The sequence below is a fragment of the Tauraco erythrolophus genome, chromosome 15 (genome assembly GCF_009769465.1).
Source record: "Tauraco erythrolophus isolate bTauEry1 chromosome 15, bTauEry1.pri, whole genome shotgun sequence".
In the NCBI taxonomy this organism is placed as follows: Eukaryota; Metazoa; Chordata; class Aves; order Musophagiformes; family Musophagidae; genus Tauraco; species Tauraco erythrolophus.
The window spans coordinates 8,556,890-8,581,587 of NC_141479.1; the positions used below are offsets into that span (position 1 = coordinate 8,556,890).

General features: G+C 38.2%; 2 protein-coding genes across 8 annotated transcripts in view; one reads left to right on the forward strand and one right to left on the reverse strand.

Annotated features, from left to right (window-relative positions):
- Positions 1 to 7,318, reverse strand: part of PHKB (phosphorylase kinase regulatory subunit beta) — an 82,680-nt gene extending 75,362 nt beyond the window's left edge. For 4 of the 6 annotated variants that reach the window (XM_086620761.1, XM_086620756.1, XM_086620758.1 and 1 more), the window contains exon 1: positions 7,213 to 7,318. In XM_086620761.1, the coding sequence (XP_086476887.1) occupies positions 7,213 to 7,309 (97 nt within the window). In that variant the 5' untranslated portion in view covers positions 7,310 to 7,318. Of the gene's footprint in view, positions 1 to 331; positions 350 to 4,511; positions 4,607 to 7,212 lie in introns of all 6 variants that reach the window. The other 2 variants (XM_086620760.1, XM_086620759.1) reach the window with 2 other exon arrangements.
- Positions 7,319 to 7,610: 292 nt separating this feature from the next.
- ITFG1 (integrin alpha FG-GAP repeat containing 1) overlaps positions 7,611 to 24,698 on the forward strand; it is an 88,972-nt gene continuing 71,884 nt past the window's right edge. Inside the window, exons 1-6 of one of the 2 annotated variants that reach the window (XM_086620850.1) lie at positions 7,611 to 7,743; positions 11,155 to 11,227; positions 12,630 to 12,775; positions 14,402 to 14,459; positions 15,062 to 15,136; positions 18,680 to 18,774. In XM_086620850.1, coding sequence (XP_086476976.1) covers positions 11,223 to 11,227; positions 12,630 to 12,775; positions 14,402 to 14,459; positions 15,062 to 15,136; positions 18,680 to 18,774 — 379 coding nt within the window. In that variant the 5' untranslated portion in view covers positions 7,611 to 7,743; positions 11,155 to 11,222. Of the gene's footprint in view, positions 7,744 to 11,154; positions 11,228 to 12,629; positions 12,776 to 14,401; positions 14,460 to 15,061; positions 15,137 to 18,679; positions 18,775 to 24,698 lie in introns of those variants that run through there. The other variant, XM_086620849.1, reaches the window with a different exon arrangement.

Below are 24,698 nucleotides of genomic sequence, written 5' to 3' on the forward strand. Positions count from 1 at the left end.
TAATTTTATAAGGTGATTCAGTGAAAGTAGGACAGAAAACGCATAGGAAAAAAATCTTCAGTAAGTCATTTATTCTGTCGAAAGTCACAAATTTATGAGAAATACTAGATTTTCAGAGGCAAATAAAGATTCTTTCTCTTAGATTTGTTAACTGTATAACACCTACAGAGTACATTCTCCTTTGTAGGTGACATAGGTTCAGAATGTCTATTTCTTGCAGGCTAACCCCAGTACTACACCACGACAAACTGCTGAATATTCACAGGCACGCACACTTGTACACACAAGTCAAAAGTTTCTACAATAAAATTTTTCTAACTTACATACTTACCAGACCATCTGTGACCCTCTGTGGCCAACAGAGAAACAAAATAAAGTTATAACGAACAAAAGTGTATTCTATTTCAGAGGATTCAGAGATCTCAACTTTCTGTAGAGAAACGACTGAACAGAACCGAGTATGAAAATGTCAAAGCACCATCATCTACAAATTATATTCTTTTAAATGTTTGAAACTTTACTAGCAGAAATAGATTAGAACAGTCAGAGTTGGTAAAACAAAAAGGTGAAATGAATTCAAAGTTCAAGAAAATTGACAAAAAGTAAAGTTTTATGCCTTGAAAGTATTCCTTAAAATTAATCCTACTACAAGTAGGAGAACTTGCTTAAGGGAACACTGAAAATCAAAGTTTTCCACACACTCTTCATTAATTCCTTATTAGCATCTATATAGTGTGTGTTTTGCTTGGGTGCCTACAGCATTCTGCTGGACAAATCCTGCAGTAAATTATGTTTCACTAGTATCACAATCTAATCAAAAGCAAGAAACAGATAGGAGAAACATGAAGCTAGCTGCTCCTTCCATGTTGTGTAGTGAGACCAGAACCCAGTGGAAGCTATTTTTAGGGTAGCTAAAAAAAGCCCATCTATACTCTTTTCCAAAACCTATTTAATAGTTCATTTCAGCAAGACAAAAACCTGCCATAGAAAGCTATTTTCAATTAAATATTTATAACAGGTTTTCAAACTGAAAAAAATGACAGCAGCGAGACTGCGACACTCAAACGTAAAAGAATGACGTATGCAAATAGCACCCCTGAGGTCTGCGTTGGTATGTCAGCACTCAGAAGAAACAGAATGAGGACATTCATTTCAAATACCACTTTTTGTAAATATCTCATTTCATTGTAACCATACCCTGTGAGTTTTATTTCAGGTAAATAAGTAGATATGCTAGGAAGGAATACAAAACAAAATGCTTTGCTGATTTAGTATTTCTCCAGTTGTGTACTGATGTAACAACCCTAAATTTAAATAGAGTACACGGTAGCTCAGTTCCTTCCCCACGGAATGAAGTATGCCCATTTTTTCCTTACATCACAAGCGGATTGCGGCAAGTCAGTAACTACTTCAAAATCACTAAAAAACCATACAGATAGGAAATCAAAGTGTTGCTTCCTGCTTCCTATTTAATGTCTGATAAGAGAATACTCAAAATCTGTATCCCAAGTCTAAATGAATCCCTGTTTGTCTTCACATATTGCACTAAACACACTATATCTGTATTTTGAATGAAAATGAATCCTCTTTCATTTCTTACCACTTACACGTTCCAGAGTAATATGATTTCACCACACTTCAAGTCGAAGAATTACTAAAAAGGATAGTCATTTCTTTCAAAGTATTAGAGAACAGGAAGAACTCTGAAACAGGTCAGTAACTGATAACAGAGACACCAATTACTAGTGTAGAACTAAAGTAACAGTAACTAAACAGACAAGGTATTTCTGACTTAGCTAAGACATGGAAACTCCAAGAAAACATCACCCAGCAGATGAAACTCAAATGTAAAACAATTCCAAGAAAAATTTACAAATATTGTAATATTTACAATATACTTATGTATATACAACTTCTGTAGGCTGAGAATGTTATGCCATCCTGATGTAAAAGTACTTTCCCATTTACTTCATTTTTATTCCAGTTATACTTGAGATTAGCATTAATCGTTCTTCAGGGAAGAGCTATAAACTGCCTAGATATTTTGATTTAAAAGCTATGGCCAACATTTTGAAACCCTGCTCCCAAATTTGTATATATAGAAGCTCTGAACTCCCACACATCCTTGAAGATGGCAGCAACTGCAGACATTAAAGATAAATAGGCATCAGAATGGAATTCTGGACCTAGTCTACAGATAAGGACTTGCATATTTCAACAAGAATTGGTTATTCAAATTTTTCAAAGTACAGAATTTGAAACAAACACACACACACTTTCCCAAAGTTTAATCACAAACAAATGGAAGCAACATGGTAAGAATCTTATTTCCAACATTTCACATGCCAGAAGAACAACAGAAAATGTTTACTTGCATAATTAAATCAGCACAGACCAAAGAGAAAAAGCTGAGAATACCAGCTTGCTTTCTAGATTCTGAGAATAAAAACTGACAACAGCCCTTTAATGCGACACTAGTTCTGGATGTAATCCAACACTTGAGACATGAACAAGCTCTAGATCTCAGATCACAGTAACTTTCATTACCCAATATTAGCATGGGCAATAACATCTTCACATTACAGAAGTCATTGGGACCAAGAGGATTTTATTTCTTCACATAGAAAAGCTTAAGAAATTATGTTATATGAACAAATCACATCCTCCCAACATCACATGTCCTTCTGCAATCTCTCCTGAGCTCAGACTTAGTACAGAACGGGAGAGAAACACTCTTGGATACAACATAGTTTATCCTAATAGTTGTCTGCCATGAAACACGTCTGCTTTTAAGTCCAAACCCATATAGCTGAGCAAGGCGATATCAGAAAATAATTTCAGAAGCACTACTGCTAGAAGGAAAATTCACTTCTCACATATGTGAATACCTGAACTCTGATTCCACGGACTTAACACGCACCAACTATGCTGTTGCTGGTGGAGATTTTTAATCGCTACATACAGGAGTTAACTATGATCTCATAGCTGATCCTGCTGTGAGCAAGAAGTTGGAGTAGATGATCTACTAACATCCCTTCCAAACTAAATTGTTCTGCAATTTAATGAAAGCATGGTAAGGAAACCCCAGGAGAGGGGCTGGAGTACGAAGAAGAAAAAGGTATTAAGGTACTCCTCTATCTGAATAAACATTAGAAGTAAACACAAGGTACAAAGTGTCACCTTGGTTGAGTGATGATAACGCAGGTAAAAATGAGTAAAACCTTGTAATATTTTCATGTCAATAGTTTTAAAGTGACAAAGCTTTTCAACTGTCATTTACCAAGAAAAAACATGTGTTAGGCTGTGCATATAATCCCATTAGAATTTCACAGAAAAATAGAAAATATGTACCAATTTCTTTTGTCCTTTCTCTATTTCCTAATCATCTGAAGTGATTTCTCTCTACAGTATACTGCACTTAACAGAAATTACTGATTTCAGGATTTACAGTAACTAACTCCACACAAAAGTTACTGAATACCAGAAATAAAACATTGGCCGTCATTCCAGTACACAGGAGCTCCACGTAACGAAAATTCACCAAAATGCCAAAGTCTCCCACACAAGCCTTGTAGACGCCACAAGCAAGGCAGCAAACCATTCAGGATATTCAAAGGCAGTCATTGCCACTTTTGAGAACTCAAACCAATACCTCTTGAAACCACTAAAAATGTTTATTTTGCACCGTAACAGCAGAAACATCAAGTATCAATATAATAATTAGGAAAGAGTGATGTTTTTATTACAATGTCAACACTTCACATGTCCCTTGGCATTAAGAGAGGCAAACAGAAAGGCCACAGGCAGGGCAGGGTAGCTGAAGTGACTCAGCCGTGGCAAGAGACAGCTGAAATTCCCTTACCCGGTAACCCTCACCGGCACTCGAACTGCTGCTGTGCTTCAACACAGACTAAACAAGAGTCCCAACGCAGCCTTCCTCAGATCAGCTAGCTTCACCTACAGGCACGCTTGTTCCAGTCAAACTTTTTCAAAACATACTGAGCTAAATCAGTAACGGGCTTGACTACTTCACATGTTCTTCTAGCTTCTGTTGTACCTAAAGAGAAAGCTGTGCCAGGGGGCTTTATTTTGCTTCCGCTTAATTTCCAAAAGTCAAGCTTCAGAACAATGACTGACTTAGTGGAAATTTTACTTCTTTCTCTAACCCAGGCACGTTGGGTTTTTATAGGAGTTAATTCTAAACACCACTCTTAGTGCACTTTCACATGACCATCATCTTAAAGAGAAATTTCAGTTCAGAGATTGTTACACTGAGAAATACTTACAAGAACATGAAACACAAACAAAACATGTAGATCTGAACAGTAGATTTCAATCTAAGTAGATCCCAATTTCCAGAAATTTTCACTGAAAGAGCTCAAATTTTTAAGTTCTACTGTACAGTGCTAAAAAATGCTAACATAAAACACCGCATAAAAGACAAAAGACAATTAATTTTTGCTGAGTTAAATAGCCACAAACAAAGACAAAACACAGAACTGCACACTTACCAAATCTCAAAAAAGCATGCGCAGAGGAGGTTCTGTCATCATCCAAATTGGCCATTTCAAATTGGTGCAGCTAATCACAAACGTCTCAGGCTAAGCTACAGTGATTTTCAAAACTGTTTAGTAAATGTTAAAGGCAACCAGCATTAAATTAAGTGAGAGCAATGTTAGTGGAGTTATTAACACGACAAGAGTGCACAGCACAAAGGGCAGTAAAGTTTCATTACGTTTATGTTTCCCTCTTCTACCCTAAAAATTGGTTTTATTTTGCTTTCACTTCCATAAAACTTATCTGAGCAAAATGACATAGTCTACACAAACTCCGTCGTTTGGACATTAGACAGTAGTTTTGTTATTCAATAGGAAATTTGCCACTAACATCAAAAGGTGCTGAAGAAAATCTCTTTGATATATTTCAAGATTAAATAAAAATACTGATTTAACTAGTGCATATAAAAGTGTTAAGTAACACTAAGCACGGGGAGCAAAAATTCTGCTTATGCATAGTGCCGCTTTTATCCCATGTGGCATTTGCAGTAGGTGTTTCCTGCAGCCATATATACTGCTTATGGTACTGAATATCTCGGTTATTTGAAGTAGAACATCATCCAGTTTGGAATGTAAAATAGGAAAAAACTGTTTGTAACTATGATGACAAGTTTTTCCAAATCTTTAAAAAAGTTTATGGTTTTTAAAGTAACCAAAATTTCAGGGGTTGCAGGTTGGCCAACTACTGTGTATCTTTATAATCTGCTCTGAACTGTTAATTAGCAGAGTAGCAATGAATGAAACAGTATTTTATTGCTCAAGGACAGGAAAGAAAAAATTCTCAATAAAATTTGGGTTTACTGGCAAAAATGGAATTCATAATTTAACATACATAAACGTGAAGATATGGATTACTTTCTACAGGATAGGGTTTTAAATTACACTTTGCTGTCAGCTATAAAACATGGATCACTTATGCATTTCATGCAGGTGTCTATACTCCACGTTTACTATACCTTACTCCAAGCATCATACTGAAAAAAAAAAAAACAAAAAAAATCCACAAAAAAACAAGCAGTACTGTTTGTAAACTGTGACTCTCAATCATAGACCTCAGCCAATTCAGAACAGTATGGGGGAGTTCAGCCACCTTCAGTGACTACACCAACCATGTCTCTTTCTGACAGTGCCAGAAAGGAAGTATGAAAGCTCTGAAGTTACACCAATTTCAACATATTTATAAAGATACAGGAGTAAATTTGAGAAACAAGAGCATTATTTTCATTTTTAGATAAGAATGTTACCTGAAAGATTACATATAAAATTCTATTTTTAAATCAAGTCTTTTATCAGAAAAGCATTTCAACTAAAATCATCTTTATTTCTTGAGTAAATAAATGTCTTCAGTGACTATATAAATGACAAAAATCTCTATGAACCGGAAAAGAAGGAAGTAAACTACAATGATAATCTGTCATGGTCACAGAAGACACTTTCTCACACATTTAACAAAAAAGTGGAGGGCACCAGCAGTTCAGAAAAACTCAAGCATTTAAAATCATCCAACTGCCTTTCGCAGGGCCTGAATCTGCGTGGGGAATCCCAAAGTCAGCACGCTGCCTTGTACCTCGGGATTCACATCCTCCAGTCATGCAGGTTCCAGACTTTATTTTGTAGAGCTCTACAGCTACATTTGTAAACCCATTTTCAGACAACAGTACCATGTAATCATAATTGGCCACAAAGTAACAACTTGTTTACTGAACAGTCTTAATCACGGTATTCTGCAAATTAATACTATATATAAGCAGAATTTTTAAAGCCATATGAATCAGACCAGTCTTTAATCAACCAATTCTGTTTACGAGAGCCCCCATAAAGCCCCGGTTTTTTTTCACAGTCTGATCGGTCATTACCACAATAGAACCAATCAAACATGCAAATAATAATGATTAAGTTTTACAAGCGCGTATGACACATAAATAAACACCACAGGGACCATTTGGAAAACTGTTTCCATTAGAACATTAACGATTAAAGCCCTACTAAGACTGTATTTTACTTCTTAAAAAAAAATAAAGATCGGGTTTTTTTGAACTTTGGAAATCAAGCCAACTCGGTAAACACCATCTTTTCCTTTAGGCCAGAACGTAGCTGCCACGCAGCCCGAGTTCAGAACACCAAATTCTCATATTAGGAACAATTATCCTTATCCAAGGGAAACCTGGCAAAAGCTGGTACTTCCGTGTAAGCAGTTTGGAAACGCTTCACCTGTTCGACAGCTTTACACAACCGCAGCAGCGCCCCTGCGCACCCCCGCTGCCCGAGCGCACCTGTAGCCGCCGCGCCGAGCACACCGTGCCCGAGCACCGAGCACCGCCCGGGCCCTGCCCCGGCGGGGCTCCGGACCGCCCCGTCACAGGGTTACGGCGGCGGCCGCCGCGCCGCCCGACGCGGGAAGCGCCTCCCCGAGCCCGCGCGGAGGGACAGGAGCGCGGCCGGGCCGGGCCGCGGCGGCCGGCGGCGAGGGACACGGCGAGGGACACGGCGAGGGACACGGCGAGCTGCGGGGTGCGGGCGCGGGAACAGCCACGGGGACGGCGTCGGCCAGAGCTCGGGCAAAGGAAGGAGAGGAGCGGAGCGCGGGAGCGAGGCGGTTAGTGAGGAGGGGGAGAGGGAGCCCCGAGCTGCTGGCGGGCAAGCCCAGAGGTCAGACCTGAACGTTTACAGCGAGCCCGCAGCTCCAGCATCTTCCAGCTCACATCAGCCATATGGCCCGCCGCAGAGGGGGCTGCAGCTGCAGCCGCCGCCATCCCGGTGAGAACCCGCGGCCGCCGCCGCTCCGCTCGGGCCGGGACAGCCGCCCTCGCCTCAGCGGCGCCGCAGCCACCGAGCCGGGCGGCGCTCTCTGCCAGCCGTAAAGAGACTCGCGCCGGCCGTCGCGCCGCTGCCGTAAAGCCGCCGGGTCAGTCCCGGAAGCGGCCGGCTGTTGCGCCGGGCACGCCCCCGCGCTGCCGTAAGTGATGCGAGCGGGGGCGGGCGCGGCGGGGCGCCGTGCCGAGCCGCTGCAGCATGGCGGGCCGCCGCCGCTGGCTCGCGCTGGGCCTGCTGCTGGCACTGGCGGCGCCCGGCGCGGCCCTGCAGAACGTCACCGCCCAGCTCTTTGGGGCCGAGGCCTACGGGACCCTGGCGGCCTTCGGCGACTTCAACTCGGACAAGCAGACGGACCTGTTCGTGCTGCGAGGCGGTGAGTGCGGCGGCGGGGGCGCGGCCGCGGGAGGCCCCGGGAGCGCTCCGGGGGTTTTCCCGCCGGTGCCCGGCGCGCCCGCCGCGGCGGTGCGCTCCCGGCCGCGCTCCGGGGCTGGCGGGGAACGGGGCAGGCGGGCGGCGGCGCGACACCTGCGCGGCCCCGCGCCCTTCCGCCTCGGCCCCTTCCCGGGGTGCTTTCCCGGGAAGGCACCGGTTGCTGCTTGGAGAGACGTTTTCCTGGTTCTTGTGGGCAGGGAAGGACTTTCTTGGTGGGAGCAGGGGCTGGGAGCGGTGGTCCTCACGGTCCCGTCCGGCCCGAGGTGCCCCCCGCGCGGTGTCACCGGCCGCTCGTTCCTCGCCGCGTCCGCTGAAGCGCAGCCTTCGGCGCCCGGGCCCGTGTGCAGCGCGGCTGAGGGCGAGCGCAACGGGCAGTGGAATTATTCTCAATAATAAAATTGATGCTTGCTTCACTCCTGATATTTTCCTGTATGGAAAAAAGGTATTCGCAGCTTGCACTAAAACATGGCTTCATGTAGGGCAAGAAATGTTTTTCTTTATTTCACAACCGTAAATCCAGCTTTAGTCTAAGGATTGTCCTGCAGAGTGAGTGGTCACAAATTGGTTTTTGCTCCTGCTTTCACAACGCTTTGGGAAAGAGAGATGAACGTTTCACAATTGTAAAGAGGATAAATTCCACATTTTCCTGCCTCGAACATTCTGTTGAAGGGGAAGCCTAGATAAATTTGTTCCACATAGATGTGACTTGCCATGAGTTTCTGCTCAGACTTGGGATATGAGGGGACCCTAAATCAGAGCTTGTTATCAGTAGTCAGCGTTATTTGCAGAGGTTAATCCTGAATTATTTTTCTGACTTAGAGCTACACGTTAAGACAATAAATTTATTCTCACATTCACCTTTTTTATTCCTTCAATCTCAGAAATGTTTCTGTAAGTAGCTTCAGTAAGGCATGAGTGAACTTCCATCTAGTTGAGACATTTAAATGCATGGGTTCTTGAAAATGCTTCACTGGCTCATCTACTGAAAAAATGCCCTGAAAGATTAGATTTAAAATTAATATCTTTCAGATGAATGCATTAAAAAATGTGACTACTTCTAAGTTTTAGAAACAAGACATGGTTTCTTCTTTGCTTCTGCACAGCACTTGCTATAGTTTTCCTGCTTGATATTCTCTGTAAAAATCAGCCAGAAATAACATATTTGAACACATTATTTTTTCATAATTTAAACCTTGACAAAAAGCTTGAAAAATTTCGGCACACCTTCTAAACAAAAAGTAATAGCCAATTCAGAGCGGTAGAATAAACGGTAGCCAATTCTAAGTAGCACTGAGGAAGCGTACGTTGGAGATGATGCTAGACTGCGAGGAGCAGTGATGTAGTAAAGGAGCCCAGTCCCAGTAATCCTCTCCCCTAATAAGGAAATTGAGGTGGTACCTTGGGCCTGTTGCTGGATTTATATTACTGTTCTGATCCTGACACTAAAATATACAAATAAATGGAATTGTGTGTGTGATTCCCTGTTTTGTAAGCATACGCACAAAACAGGGATAAGTGGGGAAGTTCGTGCTGTTTGCCTGTTTAACCTACCACCTTCTACTTTGGTGCCACCTCTAATAGTACAAAGCAGTGAGTAATCATTCCCCTGTTCACCTTGTACATTTCACTGGGGAATTTCAAAACCCTCTCTGATACCTTCACTCAGATGTTCAGAATGAAGACTTCTCATCTACATAATTGTTGTTTGCATGGAAACTGTTCCCTTTCTTCACCCCTCTGTGTACTTTTTTCCTTTCTTCTATATTGTTTTTGAGATGAGAGGGCAAGAACGGCAAAACAGCATCTGGAACACGTTTTGTGTTGATTTTGTTTCCTGTTCATCTAGTGATTTCCAGTAGTCAGTTTGGTTTGACTATTGATGAGCACTGAGCTGCAATTTTCATAAATCTATCTTTAGTGACCATAAAATCTAATTTCTGAGTGGTATAATTGACTTGGAACCTGGTATGTGTAAAAACACATTTGCTTCTTCATCATCATCATTACTTTACCACATAGATGATAAAAAGGCAGGTGCAAGTCTATAGTGTGAAATCGGAATTACAAGTTTTAGCAGTCAACCCACAGCTTTATTATCAAAAGCTTAACCAGCCGGCAGGCTTCTTCACCTTACTGGTGCCAACTTTTCCAATCATCTGTGACTGTGTCATGCAACCCAGGCTTTACTGGCTTGCCAGATGGGACTGCAGTAGTCACCCCTATCCATTTTGAAAGGGTTTGTTTTCATTTACTCATTTACTGGCATATTCTTCTTGGCAAATACGTTTATGGCAGTTTGATTTGTTGTTGTTTTGTGGTTTTTTTTCCCCATAGCTAGGAAGTTTGTATTCTGCTATTTCACAGCCGTGAACTTTGCCACAGAATGATGCTCTAGATCATCTAAATGTACTGTGGTAGCTCGGGTTTGGACCTGTAGAATTATTTTAGAATTATTAGGTAACTGAGTTTTTGCAGTTTGGGATGCTACAGGTGAGTTTCTTGGAGAATGCAGAAAACAAACATAATAAAGGATGAGTAAAAAATTATATTTTTTTTTCTTTAGCTGTGAACTGTTATTTTACTTGAAGTAGTGCATGTATATCGTGGTTTACTGACTGAAAATACATTTCATCGTTCAGGTTAATTTTTTTTTTTCTTTCCTGAATTTCTGTTATTTGTGTAACATAAGATATGGGCTTTTATTTAGATTTTCGTGGAATAATTAAATTATAGTGGCTTGTATCATTGCCTCTAGATGAGGAAATGCTGCAGGGAACCAGGTTACTTCTGTGAGGTTTTGCTTAAAGTGCTTTTGTCAGCTGACTTGGGCAAGCCGTATCAGATCCTGCTATGTCAGAGACAGTACTAAAATAATTCGTTTGGGTGTAGCTTTTAGAATCCTTGTAGAATGGTTTGGGTTGGAAGCGACCTCAAAGATCATCTAGTTCCAACCTCCTTGCCATGGGCAGGGAAACCCTCCACTACACCAGGTTGCCCAAAGCCTCATCCAACCTGGCCTTGAACACTTCCAGGGATGGGGCATCTACAACTTTGCTGGGCAACCTGAAGCTTTTAAGCTCTATTTGTATCGAACTGATGCCTGCCACTTTTCCACATGCAATGTTTCTTAACTTGTTTACAGGAAATTTTATTTTAAGTGATATACAGGTATCGAAGAAGTGCTCCTTTTGCTTCCTTTTGAATGAGGAGGAAGTAGTTGTATGGGAAGTCCTTCAAAGTTTTTGTGGCTGTGGATAATGACTATTTGTGACGTAGTTTTTTAAGTGTTGGTTTTGTATGCACACCGTTTGCAGTCCTCCTCTGTTATTCATCGTCTCACTTGCTTTTGCAGGAAATGAGTTGATTGTCTTTTTGGCTGACCAAAAGGAACCCTACTTTAAGCCTCGTGTTAGGTTACCAATGAAGTAAGTATTGATATCGAATGGTGAAACGATGCAAGCGGCCGTTTTTCTTGAAAGCTGCCTCTGCAGTCGCTGAGCCCAGACTAGAATTGTCTGTGCCCTTGTTGGCTGTTTGACTATGTTGTTCAACTGCCCTTAGAGCTCCAGTTCTTTGACCGATTTCCTGATACCTTTTTGTTTCGATATGTTTTGATTTTGTGAGTCAGATGACAGTATTTGTGGAGATGAGTTTTCCATTCATATTGTTAACTAATAGGTGTAACTTCCCACCCCCTTATGAAATGTCTTTCTTTTTGTCCTCTAATTGGTATTTTTAATACCTGTCTCTTAAAATGTTTTTGCAGGTGGCTTAGTTTTTCAGGATTTTGTTTCCTAGTAAAGCAAACTATAATCTATATCGTAGGTTAAGTCTTTCAGGCAGGCAGTCCCGAGGCATGTTTTCAGGGAAATTATAGTTGCCGTAGTTACTAATGGAATCCAGCCAATATCATCTGCTTTAGAAAGAGATATGGGGAATGGTGTTCTGATATTGCTATGTAGGAATCTGTTCCTTTCTGAAGTTTAAATGTGGCTTTAAAAAAAAATCAATTTTTAATAAATGTAAAACAAGCTGTGTGTTTATGTATATGCGTAGTTTTTACCATAACAGCATTCCAGGATATGTTATTGCTTATGAATAATGCTTACTAATAGTGTTATGTCTATTAAAGTTAAGTTGTTGTTATAGCTCAGTGTCATCTTCTATCATTCTGTATATTTGTACTTTTCCTTATTCCCTCCTATCTTGGAAGGGGCTTATTTACTCAATGCATTAGAAATTATCTGCTTTTTAATTCTTAACAATAAGATCCATGTTTGTGTGTGTAAAGCAGAGTCTCTGAGTAGATAACCAAGTGAAAAAAGACAGAAAAAACAAATGTAGGGAAGAGTGGTGAGATATGGCAGAAGATGGGAGGAGATGATATTGTCTTTAAAAAGATTTAGCTATCTGTCTGACTCTTGTTGCTTTGTGGTCTTGCTCTGGGAATGCAGTCGAAAGATCCTGCTTTCTGAAACACATTTTTTGAGGACTGGTTCTACAGCAAATGAAGGGATTCAATGAAGCCTGGATGGCATTAACAAACAGGATGTGGCTGAAGAATGCCTGATAGCTGAAGTTTAGAGTTAAAAACGTCATCCTTTCTTGGAGGAAGACAGACTGCAGAGTGCTTAATTTAAAGTTACTTTTGCAATAGATAAGGACTTTAAAAAAAGCAAGGTTGTTGAGGGAAAATATTGTATTAGACTGGCTAATAATAATGGGGACAAAAAGGCAAGACTTTGAACACACAGATTCTTTCAGTTTTCATGCACACATTTGTACAATTATTTGCATGTGGTGTTTTTTGTTTGTTTTTAAAACTAGATCGCTTGGCGTTACCATAACCAGTGTAGTTCCTGGAGATTATGATGGTGACTCACAAATGGATGTCCTCCTGACTACTCAGGCACAAAATCATGGCAGAGATGAACTTTCAGTGATTATTTTCTGGGGGCACAACCAAACCTTAGGTGAGTTGCTGAGACTGCTTATTAATAAGGTCGTTAGACTTTTTAATAGTTCAAATTACTTTTGGAAAGTCATAACTGATTTTACAGTGTAGGGATTGTTTTCACAACTAAAACAGGATTTAGCAGCTATTCAGCTTCATGCCCATATATTATCTTGCTGTTAAACTGTATTCAATAATTAATGGAAAAGAACAAAGCTAAAACTCTTGCTTTATATCATGCAACAGACATAACCAAACAATATTACAGTTTGACAGTAACTTGCTAACCCAAGATCTACTTCTCATGTCTTCCCTGATACGCAGGTCAGTTTCACAAGGAGCATCTCAACAGATTTATCTTGAATTTTAAGCGCACTGGGAACCTGAAGTAGAGTTTAATGCATAAACTTTCAAGACACTATACCTAAACTTGCCAATAGTAATGTTACACTCTTATTTCTGTTAAACCAAGTATTTTAATGACAGTGACACACTGAAGTAGGCTTAGGGAGAGAGGTTTCTAGAGTTTCTGTCATGGGAAGTTTTCAAGAATCTTTTCGCAGTGTCCTAGGTATAGCCGATTCTGTCTTAGGGTAGAGTCATGGACTATGAGAACTTCATAGACCACATGAACTCTTGAATTCTCTTCTGTTTTATGTTGATTTTGCTAGGAAGGGATTTTGGGAAGAGTTTAGGGTTTGAAGGACAGAAAAGCAAAAGAAGATACTCTTAAGTCCAGAAAAAGTACTGAAGAATAATGACTATTGTAAACTACTGTGTTATAAACTAGTTACAGGTGAGGCAAGTGATGGCCTTGAGTACCATTGCTTCTAACTTTCATCAGAAGTGGAACGAGCAACCTGGGAAAGTGCGCTGGATCAAGTACTAACAGAATAGGAAGTATCTGTAGTATTGGGAAGAGTGTGAAGGATTTGGATTAATTTATGCTGTCTTGCTTCTGAACAAACAAATACTGGGAGAGGCACAAATGATCGTATGGGGCTTAGAAAAGGAGTCAGAGGTTAAAAATTCAGGCAATGGTTGGTATGTAGTGAGGCTGCTGGGAAGGTATGTGGTGCCTACTTAGGTAGTGTGACAAGTCAGTAGGAGAGTACTGTCATATAACATGTGGAAACTGGAAAGAAGACAAACGTTATGGAGAAGCAAAGGCAATGGGGATGATGTGGCAAGTGATCCTCACTTCCCATTTAGGCAGTCTACTTCTCATCTTTATTTCAAACACTTAGCGTATATGATTAAGAATGCTTTTTACAGTGACAAAACATTAAACAGAGGTCTTATGTACAATGTTAAATTTTTAGACTGTCTTCATCCTATTTCAGATTTTGTGTGTCTGTGTGCTTGCAGTCACACATAGAAATAGCTTTTGCTAAGATCTATTTAGAATGATTTGTTGAAGAGTTCAGTGGAGAGAGAAGAAGCTTCAGCATTTTAACTGATGTAACTTACCTTTCCTGCATAATTTCAGGAAGCCATTTTGTTGTTTATACTCATTAGTGGCTGATTTTTTTTTTTAATTATAAAATTGACGGTTGTAAATTAATAGAAGAATTATGTCTAAGCTAAAAATGCAAATGTCATAAAATATTGGTAACTGAATCAAATGAATATTTTCTGTTTTTAGATCTTTACCATAAAACTATGCTAAATAAGACTTTTCATGATGAGCCTCTAGTAATGGAGTAAGTATGACCTACTTTTTTTTTAGAAAACAACGTTTGTAATAGTGATGAATAGCAACTTAAATTTATTTTAATGCTGAAATTTGAAACACATGCTGTTTTAAGAACAGGATGTTTTGCGTAATGTGAACTGGTCTAACAAAAGATGACAAAGTATAACAGCCATCTTTACAAATCTTACATATTATTTCATCCTGGCAATAGTAACTAAATAAGCTTGTAATTTTTTCAATTTCAGTACTCTGTTTTAGGCAGAATAAGAGCCATTCATTTTTTGGTGAATTTTATAATACAAAAACCTTACTGGCTTATCAGACGGAGCAAATCCCCCTTTCACAGTGCACTTGCCTCTATGTGTAATGCTGAACAAAAGAGGAGGAAACATAGCTGGAGAATCAAATGCATGGCATAGTGTAAAGTATTGAAGAAGCGTTACCACTACTAGCAGCTCAGACAAGAGCCAAAATTCTGTAAAGACTACTGACTGAAAATTATTCATTACTTGATGGGAAAATGCTAACCAAATACAGGTTAGTTTAAGAAGAGTTAATTTCGACTCCTGTAATGGTGAAGGTGACACTAAAATTGTTTTGCATTTTCAGCTTTAATGGAGACTTGATTCCTGACGTCTTTGGTGTCACAAGTGATTCAAGTAAGCCCCAGATATTGATAGGCGGGTAAGCTAAGGGTTTGTTTATTTGCATGAATTTCAGTAACTTCTTTGTGTGTCCGCTTCGGTTCTTATCAGAGGCATAAGACTCGTGTTTAACTGGAACTGTGCAAACATCTGAATCTTCTCTCATTTTCATGTTTCTCTTTAAACATTCTATGACACTCTGCATCTAATTTTTAAAGTGTTATTTTATAGGGGAAGTAGTTGTTTTACAGGGGAAGTAGACATTCCATGAGAGCTGAGAATATGAAATACCTGTTATTTGGCATGAGAAATAGGATAGTTGTTCTTTGGAACAGTTGTAGTCTCTTTAGTTTAGTGCACGTTGATATTTGTTATCTTTATTAGAGTTCAAAAGGAATTAGTGGCAAAAGGAAAATGTGCAAGAGTTTGGGGTAAACTTAAAAAAATTCAGCTCTCATTTATGCAGGAAGTCAATTGTAATGGGAAGGTTAAACAATGTGGGAAATCAAAAGCACAGGAAGCGCAAAGTGTAAGGGTATTAAGCTATATATTAGGGAAAATATTTGTTATGCTTATTGGGGAAGAGATTTATCAAGACGTAAAGCAGAGGTGGCTTTAAGCAGCAGTACAAGCATGCAGGCAAGTGGTGTTCACAGTATCACGTCTGTTGTGTTAAGGAGTGGCTCGGGCCACTTTTCAGCAAGTAGAAGTTGACTGAGGTCTTACAAGTTGGAATCAGAGTAACGGGACCTAAGTTTCATTATTAAAGTTTCTGCTAGCCCTGGAATTTCTAGAATGGGACTAGCCAGCAAATACGGGGTTAAAAATGACTATTTTAACGGCATATTTAAATGGTTAGTAAGGACTATGCAAAGGATTATTTTTGTTTAGCTGTTTTGGATATCAGTGCTGAAATCAAAGCATAACAAAAGAATGGATCTTTACTGACTCAGAAGAACCAATCTCTAAACAAAAAATTTAGAAGTAGCGATGTGTCCGATATTGGACGAGATGCCAAAGAGCTTTAAATGTCTTTCGAAAATAAATTATAAGTTATTTGTTTGAAAACACTATTGGACCTTAGAGAAAGTCAATTCACATCCTATTCAGTTTTCCTGATACTGCTTTTGAAGTTTGCAGTCTGATCTTTATTTAAAAGATTTGGCTTTTGAGAACAGTTAGGATTATGTATTCATGGACACAAATTGCTGTGACTCTGAGAGAGTCAAAGTTTCATTATTGAACAGGATGAGCTTTTTTTAAAAAAAACACAAAAAACCTAAGAATATGGGTCTGTACATCCTTTCCTGTGACTTTTGCCAAAGTGAACTTAGCATACGTTCAGTCTTTGACTTTTGGAAGGAAGAACGTCATAGTTAGTGTTGTGGGTTTGGGCATTCTTTGAAAAAGAAAGAAGCCTCGAAAGAAGGATACTTGAATTAGAACACTTTTCCTAATTTAGAGTTTTTCTCTCAATTGTCAAAGAACATGCTCAAAAGATAGCAGGCATTATTTTTAGAATGCAAGTTGGATTATAAATGTCAAAATAAATACATTGTTCTTGGCTTCATGATGATATGAAAACCACTGTTTTGACATTTTCGTTTTGAAATTTTTTTTGACTGATAATAATAATTTCCAGTGAATAAATGGAAAAATTAGGAACTGGCCTTGTGTTTTCTTAGAGGATTGGACCTTTAAGTCAATTGTTTGAGGAAGTTTGCATCTTCTGACTTACTATTTTGCAGCTTTTAGGTGGAACTTGATAGGATTGTCCTGAATGTTACTAAATAACATTAACATAGAAACTTAAAGCGCTGTGTGTTTCAGGAGAAATCCAGATGTTGGCATCACAGCTGTTTTAGGTTTGCATACAATCAATGTTTATTTTAAAAGGAGGAGTGTGTTAGGAAGTAATTGCATTCCTATGTGGCTTTCTGTAGCTATTGTTTCAAAAGATGTCTTACTGCTAGAGAAATCAGTGAGATGATGGCTCTGTCTCTATGTAAATAATACATCAGGTTTCTGTCATGCATCTCCATGGCCCTTAAGAAACGTTTAAATAAGACTTTTCCCCCCACACCCCATCAGTGAGTTTAAGAAATCTGTACCTGTTGTTCCTAACTATTTTCCTTTCTTCAGCGATCATTCAGAAGTGATGTAGAGTAAATAACATTTAAATGTGTAAATGAAAACTATACTCTTCTTGGCAGTATGTTTTTTTTTGGTCATTAGTTCCAACTTGAATTTTATCACCATTACTTTTATTTAAATGGATGGCTTATGGAACAGAGATTTCAAATTCAGAGGGGTATTTCTGAACACTTTGAAATGATTATATATTGAAAAATTTTATAAGCTTTTGAAGATACGGAAAAATGGGAAAAATTTGTTTCATCTTGTTGAAGAGATCTTTTCAGTAGCATTAGGATACAAGTAAACTTAATCATTGAAGCTCAAAATAAGACTGGCTGCTATAGGGAACAGCATAAAGAGTGTCTCGTGGAAAACAGCTTTGTCATCTGCTTAGAAAAGCATTTTTCTATTTTTGGTCTAAAATGGTTTTAAATTTGTACTAGAGCTGTATAACTTAACCTTAAAGAAATAATTAAATATTTGCTATATATTCAGTTTTGAAGATAACCACAAAAGTTAAGTGATTCTTTTTAACATTTCTAAGACTTAGTTATGATCTCTGGGAAGTAATGAGAAGCTTATTTTTTTTCTTACCATAAAATGAGTCACAGAAGATAAGGACTTTAGTAATAAGTATGTAGTGTCACTGGAATAAACAAAGTCATTCCAGGCAAGAGCAATATCACTGTCCTACTGTTGCGTGGTGCATTGTATAGTGTATATTTAGATTTTTCTGAGTGTATGAGGTAAGGGTTCTGAAAGTAACACATGGAATGACTCAACTGCTATGACTTTTGGAAGATTTGTTACATTTCCGTGCGCTGCTAATAGGGAGCTTTGCTGAAAGTTCAGTCATTTTTAGAACAGACACCAGTAGGGCATGTATGTTTATCAATAAAAGTATCACCTACTTGGGAAATGACATAATTAGCCTGCAGTCCGTCATAATGGAAGGATTTAATTCTTGTGTTGAATTTTTTTTTAAAATGACTGGAAATGAAGTTTGTACGTCCATTTTTGATCATCCTTACTAATCCTAAAGTAGATTTCAGAAGTACCAATAGTAAAACTGCTTGAGGATACCAGGGAGGACAGTGATCAGTGTCTCAGGAGTTGCAGTTGAAGTCTAGGCACTAAATTTCACTTTGTGGGTAGTGATACTTTTCTGTGTTTTTTAAAAAAAAAAAATTGCCTTAGAAAATTAATAAAAATTTAACTGAAACCTCTGTGCTATGAATCATCCTTCGCAGAACCTTTCAAGCAGTTACTCTAGTTACTTAGTATATTGTAAGCTAAGCAGTGATTTTAGCATAGCACTGGGAGGACATGCTTTTTGTTCACTTTTATTGAAAATTTCTCAATTTATTTTTTTTTTAAAAGGTATGTTACCGTGATTAACATTCCCTAAGCATTGATGAAGTGTATTGCTTTTTATTCTTGTCTGTAGGAACCTATCATGGCATGCTGCATTGGAAACTCAGAGTAAAATGTATATACCACATTCTCATGCTTTTATAGATTTAAATAATGACTTCACTGCTGGTAAGTCATAAAAGTGTTAAATACCTTCCTAAAAATATTTATCACTAAATATATAATGTAATGCGTTGCGATTTCCTTCTAATATTGTAGTAAAATTCACTAATGGTTTTAAATAGTTAGTTCTGGAATGTTGTATTCTGTAATTATGACTTTGATATTGATTTTTTTTTTCTTATTTATTTTAATGTCTACAATTTGAAAATTCTGGGTTTTAAAAAAATAACTGCCAAAATGAAAAACCTAGTAACGTTTTCTACTTTTTGATGATAATTTAATCAGAACTAATGCTTGTTCTGAATAATTTTGTGTTCACCATTAAAGTATTGTTTCCTGTTCTTTGTGATGCTGTGCTCTAGTATTCAGTTTTGCATTTGCTTCATCTTGAGTCTGAAAATAGTTTTATAGTTCATTCAGAAGAATGTTTTCAAGACTGGGCTGATAATTTGTTTCTTGAGGATTTTGATATGACTTCATTCTATTTTGTTATAGTTAATTCTGTTACTGATTCAGAAAATAGCATGTGAGATTTTGTTCTTCTATCACTATATGAGCAATCCTGTAACCTATTTATATTTCAGTGTTCACAAATGAGTACTGGAGACAACTTTTCTTATGGTAGATAAACTGTGTTCTTCCTTTGGTGGTGGTGGCTTTGTTTTGTTTGTTTTTTTTTTCTTGTGAAATACACAATGCAATTTAGCATTCGATTACCACAATGAATCTATTTATCACCTACGTACCTGGTTCATACCTCCAAGCACAGTTAAATATTGTGCTAAACTTAATTTCTTCACACACTAAATTATTTCTGAAATGCTTTATCTTCTGCTAGATGTGCAATGTACATCAATTCATATATGGTAGTTTTGGAAAGAAGGTTTATTTTTTTCCTGTTTAGTAGCACGAGAATGAGAGAGGAAAGAGTCCATAAATTTAATTAAGATGCTTATAAATGTTGAGGATTAAGTTAATTGCTTTAGCACATAGTCCAACCTTAATATTCATTTCTGGCATATTGCTGCATGAAACTAGGAAGTAGAAATTCCAACTGGAAAATTAAATATAGAGTTGCTTACCATAATCAGTGTCATATAATAACCAATTCTAACACAGTTAGTTCTATAAATCCTTTGGAGTTTTGTTGTAGTGGCATGGGCAGCGTAGATGAGCATTCCAGATAGCATTTTAAGATGAGTGTATTGAAATCTAAACTCACAGGTAGGTAAAGGTAGGAAGTCTGAGTTGCTTACATAGATCAATCACAGATCAATTTTTGCAAGAGTACACAAAGGTTTTTATGACCGCTAACAGCCCGAAGAATGTCCAGAGAGTTCCAGTTAGTGCTAGTGATATATGGAAGTTCCTCTATTAAACAGAAGTGAAAGTCAGGATCTTTGTTTGGGGAGTGCCGGGAGCTTTTATAGATTCACATCTATATTCATATTTCAAGATGTGGATAGAAGCTTCTCTGAAGCACTCCCCATAGAAAGATCCTAACTTTTATTTGCTTGTAACAGCAAGGATATAACACCTCAGGCTGAAATATGTGTTATGTCACAGCAATCTGAAGAAAATTTCAAGGAAAATAATTCATTCTGAAATAAAAACTGGAGAAATATTACCGTAGAATTATTTTCTTTAAAATATTTTTTGCTTCTAAGATGGGAATGGTAAATTGTTTTTTTGCTGTCCCTATGAAAATTGGACCAACTGTGAACACAGCATATGTTGCTGAAAAATAATACCTCATCGGTGATATCTGATATTTCATGACTGATGTGTTATTCCAAGACCACCCGCTGCCAAAATGAAAAGTCACCAATCGTCTGGTCCTGTCTGTGCATTTATGGCAGCTCCCTGACATCAGCTATAGGAACTGGGGGTGGTGGGGAGCACAGTTCATTTGCACTTGAGTTATTGAGCTGATCCAGCTCACCATGCAGCTTTAGGATTGCCAGAGCCGATGTGAGCACAGAGAGAAGGTTGACTCTTCTTTTAGGCTACAACTGCTGTTACTACCTTTAACCAAGCATGAAATTGCACCTTGAGTCTCATTGTGCCTCTTCCAAAAAATACCTGTTTAGTGTTCTCACCATGTCTCCTTTAATTTGTGTTAGTCTGTACAGAGTTGGGCAAGTGACTTGTAAAAGCAGTCATAAAAGTAGTCAGCTGATAAATTTTTTTTAAAAAAAGGCAAAATAGACAAACAGCCTGTGTGTAACTGTAGAGTACGGACAGTACTGTGATTCTAAAAGCGCTCTGCCAAACAGGGCCAAAATAAGGGGCTGCTCTTCGTGTGGTACGCCTGCAGCCAGTCCTGTGATTCACTCTGCAGGCTGCACAGACTGCAGAAGAGAGCTAAATGCTTCTGCTGTTGGTTCAGCGTGGCTCCTTGTTGGCACAGCTGGGGCAGCACAGCCTTAGGACACCAGCAGAGAGAGGAACACCATCCGTACAGTGCTATTTCTCAGTGGGGTCTGTTACCTGTTGGTTCAGGTAGAGCAAATGAGCAGAAGATTCTTGTGACTCAGTATTGACCCACACTACCCTTCCTGAGTTGGAACAAAACCTCATTAAGAATAAGTCCTGGTATTAATTACGAGGGAGGCATTGCCGAGGATGCAGGGGAGTAGTCTGCATGCTGAAATCGTGTTGTCCGAAACAAGTAATAATCATGACATTCGATGCTGCTGTGGTACTTTTTGACTGGAAACTTGAGAGTATTTACTCACAGGCAATGCTACTATTCATGAATGTGAAGATATAGTTGTCCCTAAAATGGATGCACTGATTTTTCTTTACAAATAAAAACAAACCTCCAGAATATGCCATCTTTACTTGTTTTGGTTAAAGACCTTTTTCTAGTATTCTGCAATGTTTAGGGGCTCTTTGTATTCTGTAACAGATGCAGCCAATTCTATGATTTTTAGCTGGGCTATTTTTGGCAGCTCTATCACTATAAACAGCTTAGGAGATTTAAAGTGTGCTTGACATAAAAAAAAAAAAAAAGAAAAAAATCCTCTCTGGGCTGAGAATCTTTTTGCTAGTTTATTGCCTAACCCGTTTTCAACCTTCTGATATTAAACCCTCAAAACAGAGCTTTTAATTGGCGCGCTTCTCCTGCTCTCGGTAAAATGAAGTTGAATTGTTACAATTTCATTATATGAGAACATGTTCATGAAGATGTTTTTAATCCCTAACAGTGCTTCATGAAAGGCTAACTGTGTAAGGATTTTTATAATCCAAAAATCCACTAACCAGAACAAAGATAATACTAATCTTTCTTGGTGAGATACAAACTAGACTGTTTCAGATAGTAATGCTGCTGCTGTTTTTAAATAAAGCATCCTCATGTAGAAATCTCTGCTTCTTACAATTTTTAATTCAGTAAGTAATTTTGAGTTAGGCCAGGGATTTTATGTAATCTATGCAAAACTTTCGAGTATAAAACTTTTACCAAAGGGTCTACACGTGTTCTATGGATAAAGTAAATACAAAATTTTCAGGTGTCTTCTGCACGTGTATTAAGCATGTGTTGCTCCAGGGAGGGGTATCTAGTTCACAGAATGACTGAGATTGGAAGGGGTGTCTGGAAATGGTGTAGTCAACCTACCTACTATCAATGTCACTGTTCATACGTGCACTGAGATAGACTGAAAGATGAGGAGAAAATGTGGTGACCCGTGTTAGAATAGGGCTGCTGAGTGTCTAGTAATACGTACACACACTTGCCATTAGGTCTTTTTAACAGCTAGCTTAAGAAAATAATCTTGAAGCTAATAATAATAGGCTTTTCTGAACAGATTAACATCAGATGTATTTTACAGAGCATGACAGGCCAGGTGAGCATTTCCAAAGCAGGCTCCTCAGCTAAGAGGCCCGTTTTAAAAGCATCATACCCTTCAACTGAAAAATTTGCATCGCTTAAGGACTTGATAAAGACCACCCAGAAACGATGTAGAGATGGGTACCAATACAGATCATCTATTTGAAGCTAGACAATACACAAACATATTTTGTTTATGCCATTGTTCATTTGCATCACAGTCGGCATTTTCAGATAAATACTTTGGACCAAGCTGAAGTTTAAATTTAGCATGAGTCACGAGGTAAACACTGATTAGACTGTGTTAACGTAAGCTCTTAGGTGTATTGAGAGTGCTTTGTCTAAAGCTGAAATTTTTAGAATAGCAATTATTTTCCTACATGTCATTTTTTTTCTAAGTAGTTAACTTGATTGTTTCTGTTTAAAACATCCTAAAATGTCAGGTATTCATTTAGGGCTAATACTGTCTTTCTAAGCCAAAATTATAGTAACTGAATTACTTGGAGCGAGGGGGAAGTATTATTAATAAACAAAAAATTTGTATGCACTCAAAGTTACAAGCCTTCTACCAAGAAATCAGTCCATGGCCCTGCAAATATTTTTAAAATGTATGAGACAAGCTGCTATGGGCTCCGAATCATACTGTAACTTGATACTGTACATCTGTCAATGTATCCTTGAATGCTATGAAAAATAGCTGATGTATTAAATATTCTGTGCCTTATTTGCTTACGCGATTCCAAACTTTGGAAATTCTGCTTTTACAACTTGTCTTATGTTGAACACTAACACATGGTGTGTATAATTGCAGATATTTCTGGAACTGTTTGTATAAATTGAAGGAAAAATCATAAATTTGATATTGGGAAAACTAAAGCGGAAAAATCATTAGTCAGAAACAGCTTGCTATAAGCTAATTGCTAGTCTCTTTACTGATTTCTAATGGTTAATTTTCTTATGTTGTTTTGCTTTGGGAGTCTAGAAACCTAATGTACCAGAACATTTACAATGTGTTTTCTTTTTGATTTCCACTTCTTAGTTTAAATGCATAAATGTAGATATAGTTTTCTTCTTGAAAACCAATCATTCAAATCACAGGTGGTTTTTCTGTTGTGATCATTTAAACCCGGGTTCTGAAGACACTGTAATGATTGATGTCAGACTCTGATTATATTTTTAGTGAGTTTCCTCTGGATGGAAGCTGGTAGCCTCTCTGCATAGAATATTATCATCAAAGCTTATTTTGTGCATTTATTCTCTATTGAAATAACCAAGCTCATTATGTTTGCAAACAAATTATCTGGCCTTTTAAAGCTTATCTTGAGTGGCATTTTAAAACTGTGAGGGTGTATGTATGTGTTTGAAGTTGAATTATTCTCTCTGGTTTTGCCCCCTCCTTGTGTTTTTTCCCCAAACAAATATTCAGTAATGCTATGTCACTGTTCCATTCCTTGAACAGGTACGTTTTTTGATTGCTTCACTGTTTTAAGCTCTGATAACAGAGCTTACCTGAGAGTTTACAGCAAATAATGGAGGCAAAAAATGTATCCTGTAAGATACATAGAATATATTTTGAAGGCCCTCAAACAATGTTTCTAAAGTTTTGTTTGTTTTATATAATTTTTATTTTTGCTATTTACAGATTTGTTATCTCTAATTAAAAATTCTCTATGTGACATAATCTCCTGTTACTTCTACTCCTGCACTTGTTCCTGCACAGTGTTCGGTACCAGAGGAAGTTCCTGCTCATAAGATGAAACCAGAGTTGCTCAAATTAGCTGCATCTCCTCCTGATGCTGATATTGGTCTACTTTTGCCAGTGCCACTGTTCTTACTCATGGCTTACCTCATGAAGAGAATTAAAGAATGAGTAGAGATCTTACGTTAAAAATAGCTATTTCTTTTCTCTAAAGTTTTTTCTTATCTTTCTAAAAGAACTCATGACCTGTGCTATCTGTGTAGCAGTTTTAATTTTAAAATTGCCATTATGAAAACAGCTATTCCTTTTCAAATTTTTAATTATATGCTGATATAATTATATACACTGGGGGGTACCAAGATAATATTTTTATGGGAATCAATGACTTGATATAGGTGA